Source organism: Eufriesea mexicana, unplaced genomic scaffold (genome assembly GCF_001483705.2).
Source record: "Eufriesea mexicana isolate 0111107269 unplaced genomic scaffold, ASM148370v2 scaffold5017, whole genome shotgun sequence".
Classification (NCBI taxonomy): Eukaryota; Metazoa; Arthropoda; class Insecta; order Hymenoptera; family Apidae; genus Eufriesea; species Eufriesea mexicana.
Window position 1 is genome coordinate 596769 of NW_016912971.1, and position 13561 is coordinate 610329.

General features: G+C 33.0%; 3 protein-coding genes across 3 annotated transcripts; 2 read left to right on the forward strand and 1 right to left on the reverse strand.

Moving 5' to 3' along the window:
- The first annotated feature begins 3296 nt into the window (after positions 1-3296).
- LOC108551703 (estradiol 17-beta-dehydrogenase 11) lies at positions 3297-4871 on the forward strand. Its single transcript, XM_017905951.1, has 7 exons — positions 3297-3687; positions 3764-3888; positions 3955-4065; positions 4124-4285; positions 4377-4459; positions 4533-4649; positions 4727-4871. Exons 1-7 carry the CDS (start codon positions 3450-3452, stop codon positions 4869-4871), a joined length of 981 nt encoding a protein of 326 aa, XP_017761440.1. The 5' UTR covers positions 3297-3449.
- A 239-nt stretch (positions 4872-5110) lies between these two features.
- Positions 5111-6822, reverse strand: LOC108551733 (chitinase domain-containing protein 1). The gene is made up of 7 exons (XM_017905990.1): positions 6706-6822; positions 6483-6629; positions 6195-6375; positions 6009-6118; positions 5783-5937; positions 5334-5663; positions 5111-5252 (listed from the first exon to the last, which is right to left on the reverse strand). Exons 1-7 carry the CDS (start codon positions 6820-6822, stop codon positions 5111-5113), a joined length of 1182 nt encoding a protein of 393 aa, XP_017761479.1.
- A 506-nt stretch (positions 6823-7328) lies between these two features.
- calypso (ubiquitin carboxyl-terminal hydrolase calypso) lies at positions 7329-11964 on the forward strand. The gene is made up of 8 exons (XM_017905987.1): positions 7329-7453; positions 7778-7992; positions 8076-8836; positions 8923-9056; positions 10780-10884; positions 10980-11296; positions 11372-11520; positions 11581-11964. The coding sequence occupies exons 1-8, from the start codon at positions 7396-7398 to the stop codon at positions 11657-11659; spliced, it is 1818 nt and encodes a 605-aa protein (XP_017761476.1). The 5' UTR covers positions 7329-7395; the 3' UTR covers positions 11660-11964.
- Positions 11965-13561: the final 1597 nt, after the last annotated feature.

Genomic DNA, 13561 nt, shown 5'->3' on the forward strand with positions numbered 1-13561 from the left:
TTTTTTTTTTTTTTTTTTTTTTTTTAGAGAAATTTATACCGATAACATTTTGTGTTGTGAAACACTAGCAGGTATAACAGATTATTTTTACGAGACACGTTCGTGTTTTCATTGCACGTGCATCAATCCTTGAACACCATAAGCGATAGAAGGAAACTTCTTATATCCTGCCTGTTTCAAAGGACAATAAAAGTGTACAATTGTTCGTGGTGTCGTTTATCTTTCATTTATTCATTAATTCAGGTACGACTTATTACGCGGAGCATTGAGTTGCATAGATAATGAAATATCCGTGCTGCTTTGTCATTATATTGCGTCTTTTTTTCATAACATGTGAGTCGTCCCTCGCTGCGATCGCCATCAAGTACAAGGTTTTCTAGCAAAAGTATCTTTTCAAATGGTAGAATTTTAATGAACGAGACGATAGCAGGAACAACGCGACCTGCCTAGAAATGGCAATTTAAAGATAAGTTGGCGTTATCTCTAGTATCCTAAAGTAGAATGAGAAAATTGAAAAAATTAAACTATGAAATCTCTTTTCCTTCGTGCACTATATATCATAAACAATACTCCTTGATGTAATAACAATATTGCCATTCCTTCACCTTTCTTGTCTTTTGTGGAAAATGAGTACCACTGACCTAGATCTTGAATGTGGTCCTTTCACCGGGTACAAGGTGATTCCAGCTATCTTCCTACACTGACACTATGAAAACCACTCGTGTGAATTGGGTTCTCCTTGTAATTCAGATGACGATGTGCGCGTGTACGTGTATGCGAATTATCTTCGAAAACAGAGAAGTGTGCGATATTTTCCCGTACATAGACATGTGTCACCCAGGAACGAAATAAATTTCCGATTCGATTGTGTAAGCTAGGCTGTTACAATACTCCATCTGCATTGCACGCACGTAATTCAAAGATTCACTCGAATCTCATAACTTTCTATCCAAAGGAAAATAACACACCATGATGGATTGCAAATCAATAACCTCGTGTAATTTCCTGTAATACATCGTCTTCTTGCAAATTTGACAGTGACAAAGAGGGAGGTGATTCGCTTAATTACTGTAATTAAAAAAATAATAACTGAGTATTCTCATGGAGACAGAAAGTACAGTATTAATGAAGACTATTGCAAAATAAACGATAATAATTTTAATATAGACAAATTTAAAAAAGTAGATTAATTATAACAACTACTTTCTTTCAGTTATTTTCTATATAAGAGACATATTTTAAATTTTATTTTAAGTATAGATAGTATTAAATTAAACCTGAAAGTATGCAATGACAAGAAGAAAGCCCTCGCTTAATCAACCTCCTAAACATAGGGTCTGTATTTCTGCAACCATCTTCTTTCATGTTCTATATGCGTGCTCTATATACAATTAATTAGGTCAAACTGAAATACACATTCTCGCATGGCACAAAATGATAGGACATCAACAGAAAGACAGGAAGAGAGAGGCAGCAGGAACTTTCACCATAAAATACAGTACGGGCCTTTTCTAGGGTATTAGGAATCTGCAGCATATGTTTCGTGCATCTTGCGAGATACCATACTATAGTAAATCCAGTAGTGTACAATGTCTTGATCATTCTGGTACTTTTATCCCGTGTTCACCTTAATCCTCAATGTCGAAGCAGTCTTTTCTTTTTCATTTTGAACCTGGTTTTTAAATCTCATATTTTCATTAAAATAATAATTATGATAAAACCAATATTACATTAAAATATCAAAAAATAGATCAGTAGAGAAATTTTAAAAATGTTTTTTCTTTTATAAAGCTAAGGTCAGCAATCAAATAAGAGTTTACTGCTATACATAAGATACGAGGACAAAGATCATAAAGGAGGGGATTGTAAGAGCGTTTTCCATTACCTTCCAAGAGGGTTACCAAGTACGTCACTGAGCAAGGCTTTTAAAGTCACGCAGGAAAGCATCGCGGGTCTTGCAATTCGGGCGCATTAAGAAATACAGCGCCAGTCAACACCGGTCGATCAATTAGTACAGAGGTGAATACAGAAAGAGAATCATTTTACAAGTTCACGTTTCTTCTGGCCGTTTCTCGCATTAAAGAAGAACAGCACCGTCAAGACACTTCTTCAAAAACTAAAAAAAAAAACTTCACCGATTGTTTGACAAAGCCGTTACATGTGTTTCCTTGAATAAGACGCTTCGTCTGCAACATAGTGGAAAAGTGGAAAATTATCTTTGGTGAAAAATAAAATCGTAAGTATTTAATAAAAACAAACAAAAAGATTAATGACTGCTGTAACAAAACGTCAATTGAAAGTGATGGGGAAAAAAGAGCGTGAAGTTAAATTTTTATGTGATAATTATTAAATATTAATTATTTAAGAAATAATATTAACAATAGCGTAATGCTTTGTTAACTTTATAACATAAAGCTAAGTTAATGTATAATGATCTGTGGAATCTGTTAGCAGTTCTCTTCACAGACAAAAATCCTTGCACGTTACGACCTAAATCAAAAACTTAAAACCTAAATTTGTGTTTCCTAGTATTTCTCACATATAACTTTCCATATTTACGAAGCTGGCTTTCTCTCAACAAACTAGTCTCTGATGTTATCAAGTAGAAACGGTTTTAGACGCCATCCCAAATGGTTTGTTTGAATTAATGCTTATAGGACTCTTTTCGCGCTTACCTAAGGGCACTCGCACTCGCAAACGAAATTCCGATGAAAATAGGACTTTAACTTCATGAAAAGCGGTCGAAACAAATAAGAGATAATAAAGTAGAAACAGAAAAAGTCAGGTTGACTAACGTACTTCCTATATTTTTGCCTCGCGTGAAATAATTCTCCGTCGCAAATAATCGATGCAATAAATATTCAGCCAGAAGTGTACGACGATCATAGAATAAATTGTATAAACGATACATCCTTGCATGATCCCTGTTAAGGAACCGCGCGGGAGCGCGCGCGCATGCTTAGTGCATTGACCGGACATAACAACATCAGTAACCGCAAATCGGTGGCTCGTAGACCGGCATACCACTACTCGTGCAAGAATACCGTAATACACGTAATTTCTGACCACTACTGAAACTTACCAGGCCACATGATTTCTATTTCTCACAGAAATTGGAAAAAAAGCAAAAGAACCGGTCCTTCATCGAGTATGCAACTTTGGTTAGAATTGAACATGCAACAGTTTACAAAAAGAGGTATCACGAATGCAAGAAGTAGATTACATAGTACGAAACTATATCGAAAGAGCCAATTTGCTTGAGAATGAAGAAATATCGCACATTCGATGTTGCAATTTTTTGGTGAATGTCTAACTTTTGTAGCGCGTTGGGTTAGGGAAATTTACTGCTTTAAAATATTTGTAGAAAAAATCCCTTGAATAATTTTAGTTTCTTCCTCATTGTAGCTTTAAATTAGGAAAATGTATTATCTTGTGATTCAAGGGTATAAATGGATCTGTCAGGATGGGCCACAATAATATACGATCTTTTACTATTTACGGGAATGGCACTCATTTATATAAGTGAGGCGATCATTTTAACATTAATTCCGCGACGTTATCGTGCGAAGTCTATAAAAGGAGAGGTTGCCCTGATAACGGGAGGTGCAGGTGGAATCGGACGATTAATTGCGATCAAGCTGGCAAAGCTTGGAGCTCGTATTATTATTTGGGATATTAATAGAGACGGCAAGTTTTAATATAATCTAACGCGAAGAAAAAATAAAAATAGAAACGAATTATTTATGTTTCTATAAATTTTCAGGACTAGAGAATACAGTCCAGGAGATTAGACGCAATGGAGGAAAATGTTGGGGTTACTATTGCGATATCACGAGCAGAGAAGAAGTTTATAGGTTGGCGAAGACAGTGCAGATTGAAGTTGGTTCGGTAAATAAAACTAAATAAATAATAGATAATAAATTATAAGTGATCTGATATAATTTTGATATTTAGGTAACGTTGTTGATAAATAACGCGGGTTACGTGTACGGAAAAACGCTTTGGGAATTACCAGATGTTGAGATCGAACGTACTTATAAAGTGAACATTCTGTCTCACTATTGGGTAAGATAAAATAGACAATGCTCAATCGAAGGTATTAAACAACATTTATATTTAACAGATTACCAAAGCATTTGTGAGAGATATGATGAAAAACAATCACGGCCATATCGTAACCGTGGCAAGCGTAGCAGGACTTCTAGGTACCTATAATTGCACTGATTATTCGGCAACCAAATTTGCGGCTATCGGTTATCATGAAAGTCTCTTCACTGAACTTAAAGTAAGGATACTTTGGAATTATTTTGCTATGCTTTTCTTTTTTTTTTATGCATAGTGATATTTAAGCAGATAAGGTTTTGCAATATTTTCAGGCCCATGGTTACGATGGAATTCATGCTACATTAGTATGTCCCTATTTCATTAACACAGGCATGTTTTATGGAGTAAGGCCCAGGTATATAATGAGTTTTACAAAGCTTTAGTTTTTATTACATTGCTTTAATATATGAAAGATTTATAATTTTCAGGTTGATATCAATGTTAGAACCTGAATATGTTGCAGAAGAAGTTGTATCTGGAATATTGGTGAATCAAGTAATTATTGTATTACCTGGTTCAGTTAGGTATCTTCTGCCATTGAAAAGGTAAATTGCACAAATTTTTTTCTAATTCTAGTTAAGATTATAAAAATAATCGATTGTAATGTTTCTTTTTATGAAAGCTTATTGCCAGCAAAACTATGCTGGGCATTAATGTATCATATTATACGTGGACCTCAATCTATGATGATGTTCAAAGGAAGAGAGGAAATGCCAATATTAAAGAATAACAATAATGTTACATTAATACCCCAAAAAGCTATGTAGTAATGTATAAAGGTTTATCGAAGTTCGGTAATAATTTACGACTTAAGATACACTAGAATAAGAGAAGATATCTTGACTTCGATTTACAAGTATTATTAGGGATAATTATGTTTAAATATACAATGAGAATTTCATTCATTAATATTAAGACTGAATATTTATTTGTACTTTTAAATTGTATTTGATAACTTTCTTTATTTTTTTTATATCACGTACCTTTGTAATATATGTAAAAAGATTTACAATAAATCGTAAAAATAATGTAATCCCTGACCTAGTTCCCAAATTGATATACCTGTACCCAATTCTGCTGCAAGATCCAGTCGATGTAAAATAGAATATAATGTGGGATAAAAGATAATTCCACTGCCCCCTGATAACCTGAAATATATCCCTAAATTTCATCCTAAACTAAAATGATTTCATCTAAGCTATAAATTCTTTAATGATCCTATATCTTACTTTGCCACGAAAAAGTGTTCTTTGCTGTTATCATCCCATTGAATTTTCTCATTAGAGGACTCAAGTATTTTTAGATATTCTGAACCTAAAATGGCTTTCCCTCCTTCAGGTGTATAATTGTATCCATAAAAATTAAGACCTAACAGAATTTGAGCCCTTTTCGGGCTCTCTTCAGGTACTAGTAATTCTACACATTCCCTTACCCAATCAATTGGACTATTAGGTCCAGGTCGTTGAATGCTTGAATAATCATAAGTCATTAAAGAGAATGCTTTTAAATACGGTGATAATTGATCAAATTGATCTCTGTTAAATAATTGATTATATGGGCTAAAAAATTAAAAAATAAATAATACATACAGTACTTTGATATTATGCTTTATAATTCTTTGTATCTTTGAAAATTATATATTTTATAAATTGATTATAATAAAAATAAAAAGACTTACCCTCTTGAAGGTGGCACTGCTAAAATTGTATCCAAATTGTTGTTTTTCAATTGATGAGCAATAAATTGAATCACTGTTACAACAATCTGTGCATCTACACCCGTTAATACAAACTGGTTCCATATTTCCAGTACATATCCATCAAAATGGAAATTCTAGAATATTTTATCATAATAGAACATATAGCAGTAAATATTTAATACATCATATATATTTTTATTAGTACCTTTGCTGTATCTGTAAGTGCAGAAATCAGGCTAAGTTGTCTTTTCGTATCACTGTATAATTCAATAATATCATTAGCTGACCAGTTTTCAAACAATACTCTTGGTAAAACTATAAACAATAGTTATATAGTTATATATATTTTCTTATAAGAAATGATTAATATTATATTAAAAAGTTAATATACTTTTTACATAGTGGCTCCTATTATTTGCTGCTTTAATTTCTTTCAACCACTTTTTTTGAACATCATAAGTTGACAATTTATATGTTGATGCATTGCCTTCTGAAAATGCCAACCACACTGGCGATAACATTGTGAATTTCCCATGAAATATTTTGGAAACTTCAAGTCCATTGTTATTCCACTAAAGGAAATAAATATTTTGTCTTTAATGTTTTCACCAAAATATTTACACTACATATAATGTACGTTATATTCATTAAAACAATATTTCATAAAACCTGGACTTACAGGTGTAATATATCCCAAAACCTCTCCACTGAATCGTCGACGAGTTGTATTAGAAAAATAATAACCCGATTTTCGAATAATATCATGTGTCTTAGGATTCTTTACTACTAAAAGTCTACTAAAAACGTCTTGTTCTATAGGACTTTCCTGTAATCCCAACATATACAAAATTTAATCACACATCTACAGTTTGTCAAAATTTGTATAACGTTATTTTTTCTACCTTGGTTTCAACTTTTCCTTTATTTTTCTTGGTATTTCTATCTTTAGGTGGTGACAATGTACATTCTGATAATTGAATAAATAACAACACGCTAATGATTAATATAAAAATATTCATAATAATTATTTGTTGTTAATACGAACTACTGGAAAACATAAATTATTTCTAAGTGACATATGTACGTGGCTAAAATGTCATTCAAAGTATTTTGTTGGAATTGTTAATAGAATGCGCTACTGTCAACCTGGTGAAATTATTTGAATAAAATTATATTTTTCTTTCTAGATTTACATATCAAAATAAATACATTCAATATGCATTTTTTTAAAATGAGTACAAAATCATGTACTAATAACAAAATTTTGTTAATTGGATTAAATTTTATGTTCGTTTTGTATGAACTTCAATATATATATTTTTTTTTTAATTAAAACAAAAGTGTTTCTAACCATCTGTTTCTTTTATCAAATAAAAGTATGTTTTGATTGAAAGATTATCTAATATACAATAAAGAAGTAAAAAAATTATTGAAAATTACTTTAATACTTTTTTAAGCTTTTATTCACCACGTGACTAGGTCACATGATATATGTTTTGATGTAATATGGCGCCTTTAATTGTTACGGAATAATAAAATTTCTAGAAGGATGTAAAATTCTTTTAAATGTTAGACTTGAAACTCAACCCAGAATGCCAGTTGACATAAATCGATTAACGGAAGGTTGGCTAGAATTGGAAAGTGACCCAGGTATAAAATAACAATCATGAGAGTATATCATTTTAAAAGTTACTAACATTAAATTATCCGAATACATTATAACTGCATAGTAGTTTATTTTGATATAACACTACAATTTATATTTTTTATAATAAAAACATAAAGTTTAATATGTATTACATAATGTAATATTTAAATATTTTTGTTTTGTTTTATTATACTTCTATACATGCCACATGTATATTTTAGCATTGTCATAATAAATGGGAAGAAATTAGTGATTCTGCTGTTTTATGATGTCAAAGTTATAGTATATTTAAAATACTCGTATTCTTTTGTCTTTTTTATTACTAGGTTTATTTACATTGTTACTGGAAGATTTTGGAGTAAAGGGTGTACAAGTAGAAGAAATATATGATTTGCAAAAATCATTGGAGGGTCCAGTGTATGGTTTTATATTTTTATTTCGTTGGATAGAAGAAAGAAGGTCTAGACGTAAAGTTGTAGAACAAGATGAAAGTTTTGTGAAAGATGAAGAGATTGTTAACAATATATTTTTTGCACAACAGGTACAATAACTTTTATATACATATTTTATATGTAATGTTTACAATACAAGAATATGTGCTTTGAATAACCTATTATTTTATAGGTTGTGCCCAATAGTTGTGCAACCCATGCACTGCTTTCTGTATTACTTAATTGCCCAAATATTCATTTGGGTACAACTTTATCCAGATTGAAAATGCATACATCTGGTATGTGCCCAGAGAATAAAGGTTGGGCAATTGGTAACACACCTGAATTGGCTTGTGCTCACAATTCGCATGCAATGCCTCAAGCCAAGAGACGTCAAGATAAAAATACTGGAGTTTCAACTGGTAGATTTACTGGGGAAGCTTTTCATTTTGTTAGTTATGTACCAATTAATGGTAGATTATTTGAATTGGATGGTCTAAAGCCATATCCTATGGATCATGGTCCGTGGAAAGAACACGAAGAGTGGACTGAACAATTTAGAAGGGTAATTACAGACCGTTTAGGAATGGCAACAGGGGAACAATTGCAAGATATAAGATTTAATCTAATGGCTGTTGTTCCTGATCGGCGACTCGCTATTTCACATAAATTAACTATGTTGAAAACTAATAGGCAGATAGTATTAGAAGCATTACAACAGCTTGTTAAATTAAGTCTTCAAGATGGGACAGAAAAAAATTCAAATGATTCAGAGAAATCAGATAAATCATATGAAAAAAAGAATAAAATTGACGAGGAAAATGCTCTACCCAATAAATCAGAAATTGATGAATCTTCATCAGTACCAGCTATTACAGTTGAAAGAAGCAGTGATTCTACTACAGATACTGAAGAACCAGCTTCAAGTATTACTTCTGGGAAGACTGAATCTAAGTAGGTAAAAAGTAAATAAGGTGACTTTCATAGATATAAACTACTTTATTTTGTAAGTGAAATTATAACATATATAAACATTTCAGTGGTATGGAAAAGGTAGTAATGTGTGCCCTGGATTATGCTACTCCTCTCAGAATTCAAACTTCACCAGCACACAGTTCGTCCAGTACCGATACATCGTCCGAAATTGGATCTGCTTTTAACTCTCCAACACAAGGTAAGTAAGAAAACATTCATGTTTCATATAGTGTTACAGAGATATTTTGTTGTACAAACTTTTTTACTTTGACAAAATATTAAGTCGTTTGGGCACGTCATTTGTATAGCTTTGATATTTTGGGAATTATCTGAAGCTGCATAACAAATATAGTAACGTGATTCAGATATTGGATCTTTTGTTTTTCCATGTTCTGTACAAATATTCTTGTTTGGTATATTTGTTTGAAATATATTGTCTGCACCTCCTGGTAAATTTACATTTTCTTTGTTATTTTTATTTTCTATACACTTATTGTAAGCTTCTGTGTTACATATTTTTAAATATTTGTTGAATGCTGTAAATAGTGGACATGTATATTCTATTATAGAGGCTATTTCAGGTTCACAAACATAATATTTAATGCAGTTGGTTGTATTTGGCATTCGAGCATTTTTTATACATGGAATAATCTGAACAAATTGTGAATCCAAATTATAAGCCAATGATTTATATCTTTGAATAGTCAAATATTGCTTATTTCCAATATTGTCAGTAATTGAAATTATATAGCTTTCATGTTCTAAGTTATCAAGTATTAACGAATTTTTTGGGTTGCCTGTGGCTGATTCATCTTTATCATCTTTTAAAGTTATGTTACTTTTAGTTGTGTTTTGTAATTTGGAATCAGTTATAATGGTATTTTGTAAATGATTATTTTGTTGAATATAATTCTGTATAAGATAATTAGATAATGGCAAGTTTGTAACAGGTCTGGAAGGTGTGGATAATGATGATGCTAAAAATTCTAATGGAATAGTAATCTTTCTGTATATCAACAAATGACGTATCAATTGATTCAACATTGAATAGTATTTTTTATTATCATCTTCTGTTTGTAGATAATCATTTTGTATATTATTACTTTCAGAAGCATTATCTGTGTTTGATTCATATTTATGTTCCATTGTTTCTCCAATTTCAATCAAAGGGTATGGAGTTGCCGTTTCTTGGTCAGAATAATCGGGAATGCTGTCAGTAGTATATGACGAGTCAATAAATTCAGAAAAATTCCATGGATTTTCCGTGAATCCCATATAACTAGTTTCATTTGGATTGATCAATTCAGGGATATCATACCTGTTCGTTATAAAAGACGATTCTGTCGACAGTGTGTCGCATGTCCAGGTATCACCAGGCAGAACACACATTCTTAAATATGGCTGAAATATCTAACAATGGAAATATGTTACCAATTTTAAAAATTATAGACGCGTACTTGTTAACCGTGTTAACACAATATTCATCTTACCAAGTTCTCGGTACATTTACTGGGTACCCAAACGTAACCGCCACCAGGCAAATTCACACAGTTGTAAAATATGGTGCAACTAGTGGAATGAGGTTTCCGTGATTCCGGACACTTTGATGACTCTGTCACAATCAGAACAGAATATAGAATAAAAATTATTAGCTTCATTTTCTTATACTGTCGCGCGTGCTGTTGTATAGCGGACTAAACTTCTTGTGCTTGATGGTATTATTTGACTTTCGCACATTCCCCCATATTTCGTCTCTTTTGACAGCTTTGAGGTACAGTTATTTGACCTATCCTTGCTGAACACTTTCTTACTGCTTCTTGTTACATAATCGCAATCAGAAAAATTGTTATAACACGATCACGTTCATGCAACAAGAGCAAAACAGATGCTTCTTCGTAGTAAATAAACCCCTTGGTTTATAGCATGGGGATGGAATTCTGGACAGAGCAGTCCAACGTCGACAAAAGATTTCAAAAAATTTGTCGTGATTAGAGTGTCTGGGGATGAGAAAAATGAAGCGGGTTTAAGTACGTATGTGGCCAATTGTTTCATTATATTTCCACACTGTTGTATCTCTTTATACAGTATGATAGCAGTACATGAAATCTGTGTCCATAAGTAGGTCGTTCTCTTGGAAACATTAATATAAATGGTAAAAGATTAGTATCCGACAGTGGTCACTTACATAAGAAAGTCTGTCTGTCGGGAGAAGTTAGAATACCTCACGCCAGAGTAAAGACTAGTAACGGGGACACTGTTATTGAAGAGAAGAAGGTCGAAAAGATTGATCCGAAATTATGTTCAAAATATCCGGAATTGTTCGAACCGCATACGTTCGCACCCAAGGACCTCCTAGCGTTATTGAAAAATTTAGAACACGAAATTAGTATTTGTGAGACCAGCTTGAAAGATGAAAATGACAAAAGGAACAAGTACAAGGTAAATATGTTTTCAGATATACTCTGATAAAATTTAAAATATGTAGTATTATAAGGACATTTGATTTTGTTTCAGATCGATGATTGTCGTAGAACGCACAATTACGACGAGTTTATCTGTACCTTCCTTTCGATGCTTGCTCAACAAGGTAAATTAGCGGAATTGGTTCAACAGCACTTGACCTTAAAGAAACACACTTCCGTGTCAGTGAACAGGGTTCACAGGTAAGGAATTCTCTGAGAATTTCAATTAGCATAAGTGATTAACGTACAAACTATTTATAGATCTTCAAAGAAGGCAGATACTCGTCCAAATTCATCGCGCAGACGTCGAGGTAGAACCAAATGCAAAAAGCGAAAATAATCCTCGTAATTAAATTAAAATGAAAATAACAGAGCTGTTATCCCGTCTATTGAATTGTCAATGAAAAAGTCTTGGAATCGTTACAAGGACACAATTTCAAGAAGATAACAAGCATGTAAAAAGATTATACGATTGTTGAAGCAAAATGGAGCGTGGATTGTATCACTCTTCGCAACACTTACTCAGCATCAATGACGCCGAACTATCAGTACTTCTTTTACTTTCTTACGCAAATATTTTTTAGACAATTAGCATAGATTCATCAGCAGCGCTGACTGTAATCACATTTCGTTCGAAATCCAATTCCTGCACGATTCGACATTTTAAAATTGTACAAATGAACTTTATATATTTTTTATATTTTTTTCACATTATTGCATAGTGTCACTATATTTATAGGTATCATAAACCTATCGTGTACCCTTTTGGGTATGTATTAGCAACTTTTATCTTTACATTTATTATGTTTCGTATGAAATATATGATTTCTTAGATACGATAAACGTACGCTTTTTTATTTTACATGTTACGTATTCTATTTCGCTTGGAGTGCTATTTCGATGGGAATATGGGAATGTAATGACGAAGAAAGCATCATCGAATATTGTCAAAAACATTGAAAATATTTATTTCGGTATTCATATACAAGTACACTACACGCTGTGGATATGTCCCTTAGATCTAAATACTTATATCTCCGTACAGCCGGAGAAAGAAGGATGAAAACTCGTCTTGGAATCATGTTTATCGTGGACAACGGCCGACCGAGTCTCTAAGTCGCTTTACCATACTGTATAGGAACTGTATTCGAAACGTCCTCAAAGAAGCTATTTCAGGGGTACAAGTATATAAGAGGAGACACGATGGTTGAAAAATGTTATTAGTAGAAGTTCCTTCTCCGGCCGATGCTCGTTAACGCCTTCGATATCTGCGCCATAGTTTCATCGGCACGAGTAGCGTGCTTTTTGGCAAAAGAAAAAAAAGAAAGGTGCAGTTATGTACAAATATCGATTCATGGTCGCCGTAGTCGAAGGTAACGTTTCCTCGTGGGCAAGTAATCGTAAGATAAAAGATTATTTGGAATTTGCGAGTAAGAACCTTGCGACGATCACCACGTACGCACGGTCCGTGTGGCATCCTCTTCGTGATCACAAACGTATGACCGATCACGAGTTAACGCATTCGTTATTTACAAAGTACACGGGTTCCTCTCCTTCTCGAAACACCGTCTTCTCTCTCGATAAACGCGTGCTTTTAATCTCGAGCTGTTGAAATATCTGCAACTTCACTGCGGATTACGGGATAGAAGATTCAGCATCGTTATTATAGGCACTCGTGGTATGTTACAGTAAATCAACTGCGGAACGGTGCACATCGTGACTATTGAATATCGTGGGGATTGAGTGTTCCACGTTTGCGTATAAAGAAAAAGAAAAAGAAAAAAAAAAAATAAGAAAAGAAAAGAAAAAGATAAAAAGGAAAAAGATTGTATTTACATCGAAACGTTATAAATGAGCACGCCTGTCCGACAGTTGATGAAAGAAACGTTAAATCGTACACAACTCGTCTCACTACTCGACGTGTGATCTTTATAATGACTCCCTTTCACTCTGAGCAAAACTACGAAACGTTTGAGCGGCGGCAGTAAAAAAGGAAAAACTAATTAATTCATCGAGCATCGTTGTCGGCGGTCGTTCGCAGAAAATTATCAACAATAATAATATAAACATGCCGTATAAAATATAGAAAATTCACGCGAGGAAAGTAACGTAAAAAATACAAACGAGTGGAAAGAGGATGAGAAGGGGAGTGGGGGTCATATAGAAAGGGGGAGGGGGGGGGGGATAAACACAGATACGAGATCCTTCCGCGAATAACGCCGATCACGATTAATACAGTCTT

Excerpts from the sequence above, each read along its gene's own strand:
- LOC108551703 (XM_017905951.1), top strand. The coding sequence starts at position 3,450 with ATGGATCTGTCAGGATGGGCCACAATAATATACGATCTTTTACTATTT. Across the intron at positions 4,066-4,123 it reads ACATTCTGTCTCACTATTGG|ATTACCAAAGCATTTGTGAG; the intron begins GTAAGATAAAAT and ends TATATTTAACAG. Across the intron at positions 4,460-4,532 it reads TTTTATGGAGTAAGGCCCAG|GTTGATATCAATGTTAGAAC; the intron begins GTATATAATGAG and ends TATAATTTTCAG.
- LOC108551733 (XM_017905990.1), bottom strand. The coding sequence starts at position 6,822 with ATGAATATTTTTATATTAATCATTAGCGTGTTGTTATTTATTCAATTA. Across the intron at positions 6,376-6,482 it reads TTTTGGGATATATTACACCT|TGGAATAACAATGGACTTGA; the intron begins GTAAGTCCAGGT and ends TATTTCCTTTAG. Across the intron at positions 6,119-6,194 it reads TAGGAGCCACTATGTAAAAA|TTTTACCAAGAGTATTGTTT; the intron begins GTATATTAACTT and ends TATTGTTTATAG.
- calypso (XM_017905987.1), top strand. The coding sequence starts at position 7,396 with ATGCCAGTTGACATAAATCGATTAACGGAAGGTTGGCTAGAATTGGAA. Across the intron at positions 7,454-7,777 it reads AGAATTGGAAAGTGACCCAG|GTTTATTTACATTGTTACTG; the intron begins GTATAAAATAAC and ends TTTTATTACTAG. Across the intron at positions 8,837-8,922 it reads TCTGGGAAGACTGAATCTAA|TGGTATGGAAAAGGTAGTAA; the intron begins GTAGGTAAAAAG and ends TAAACATTTCAG.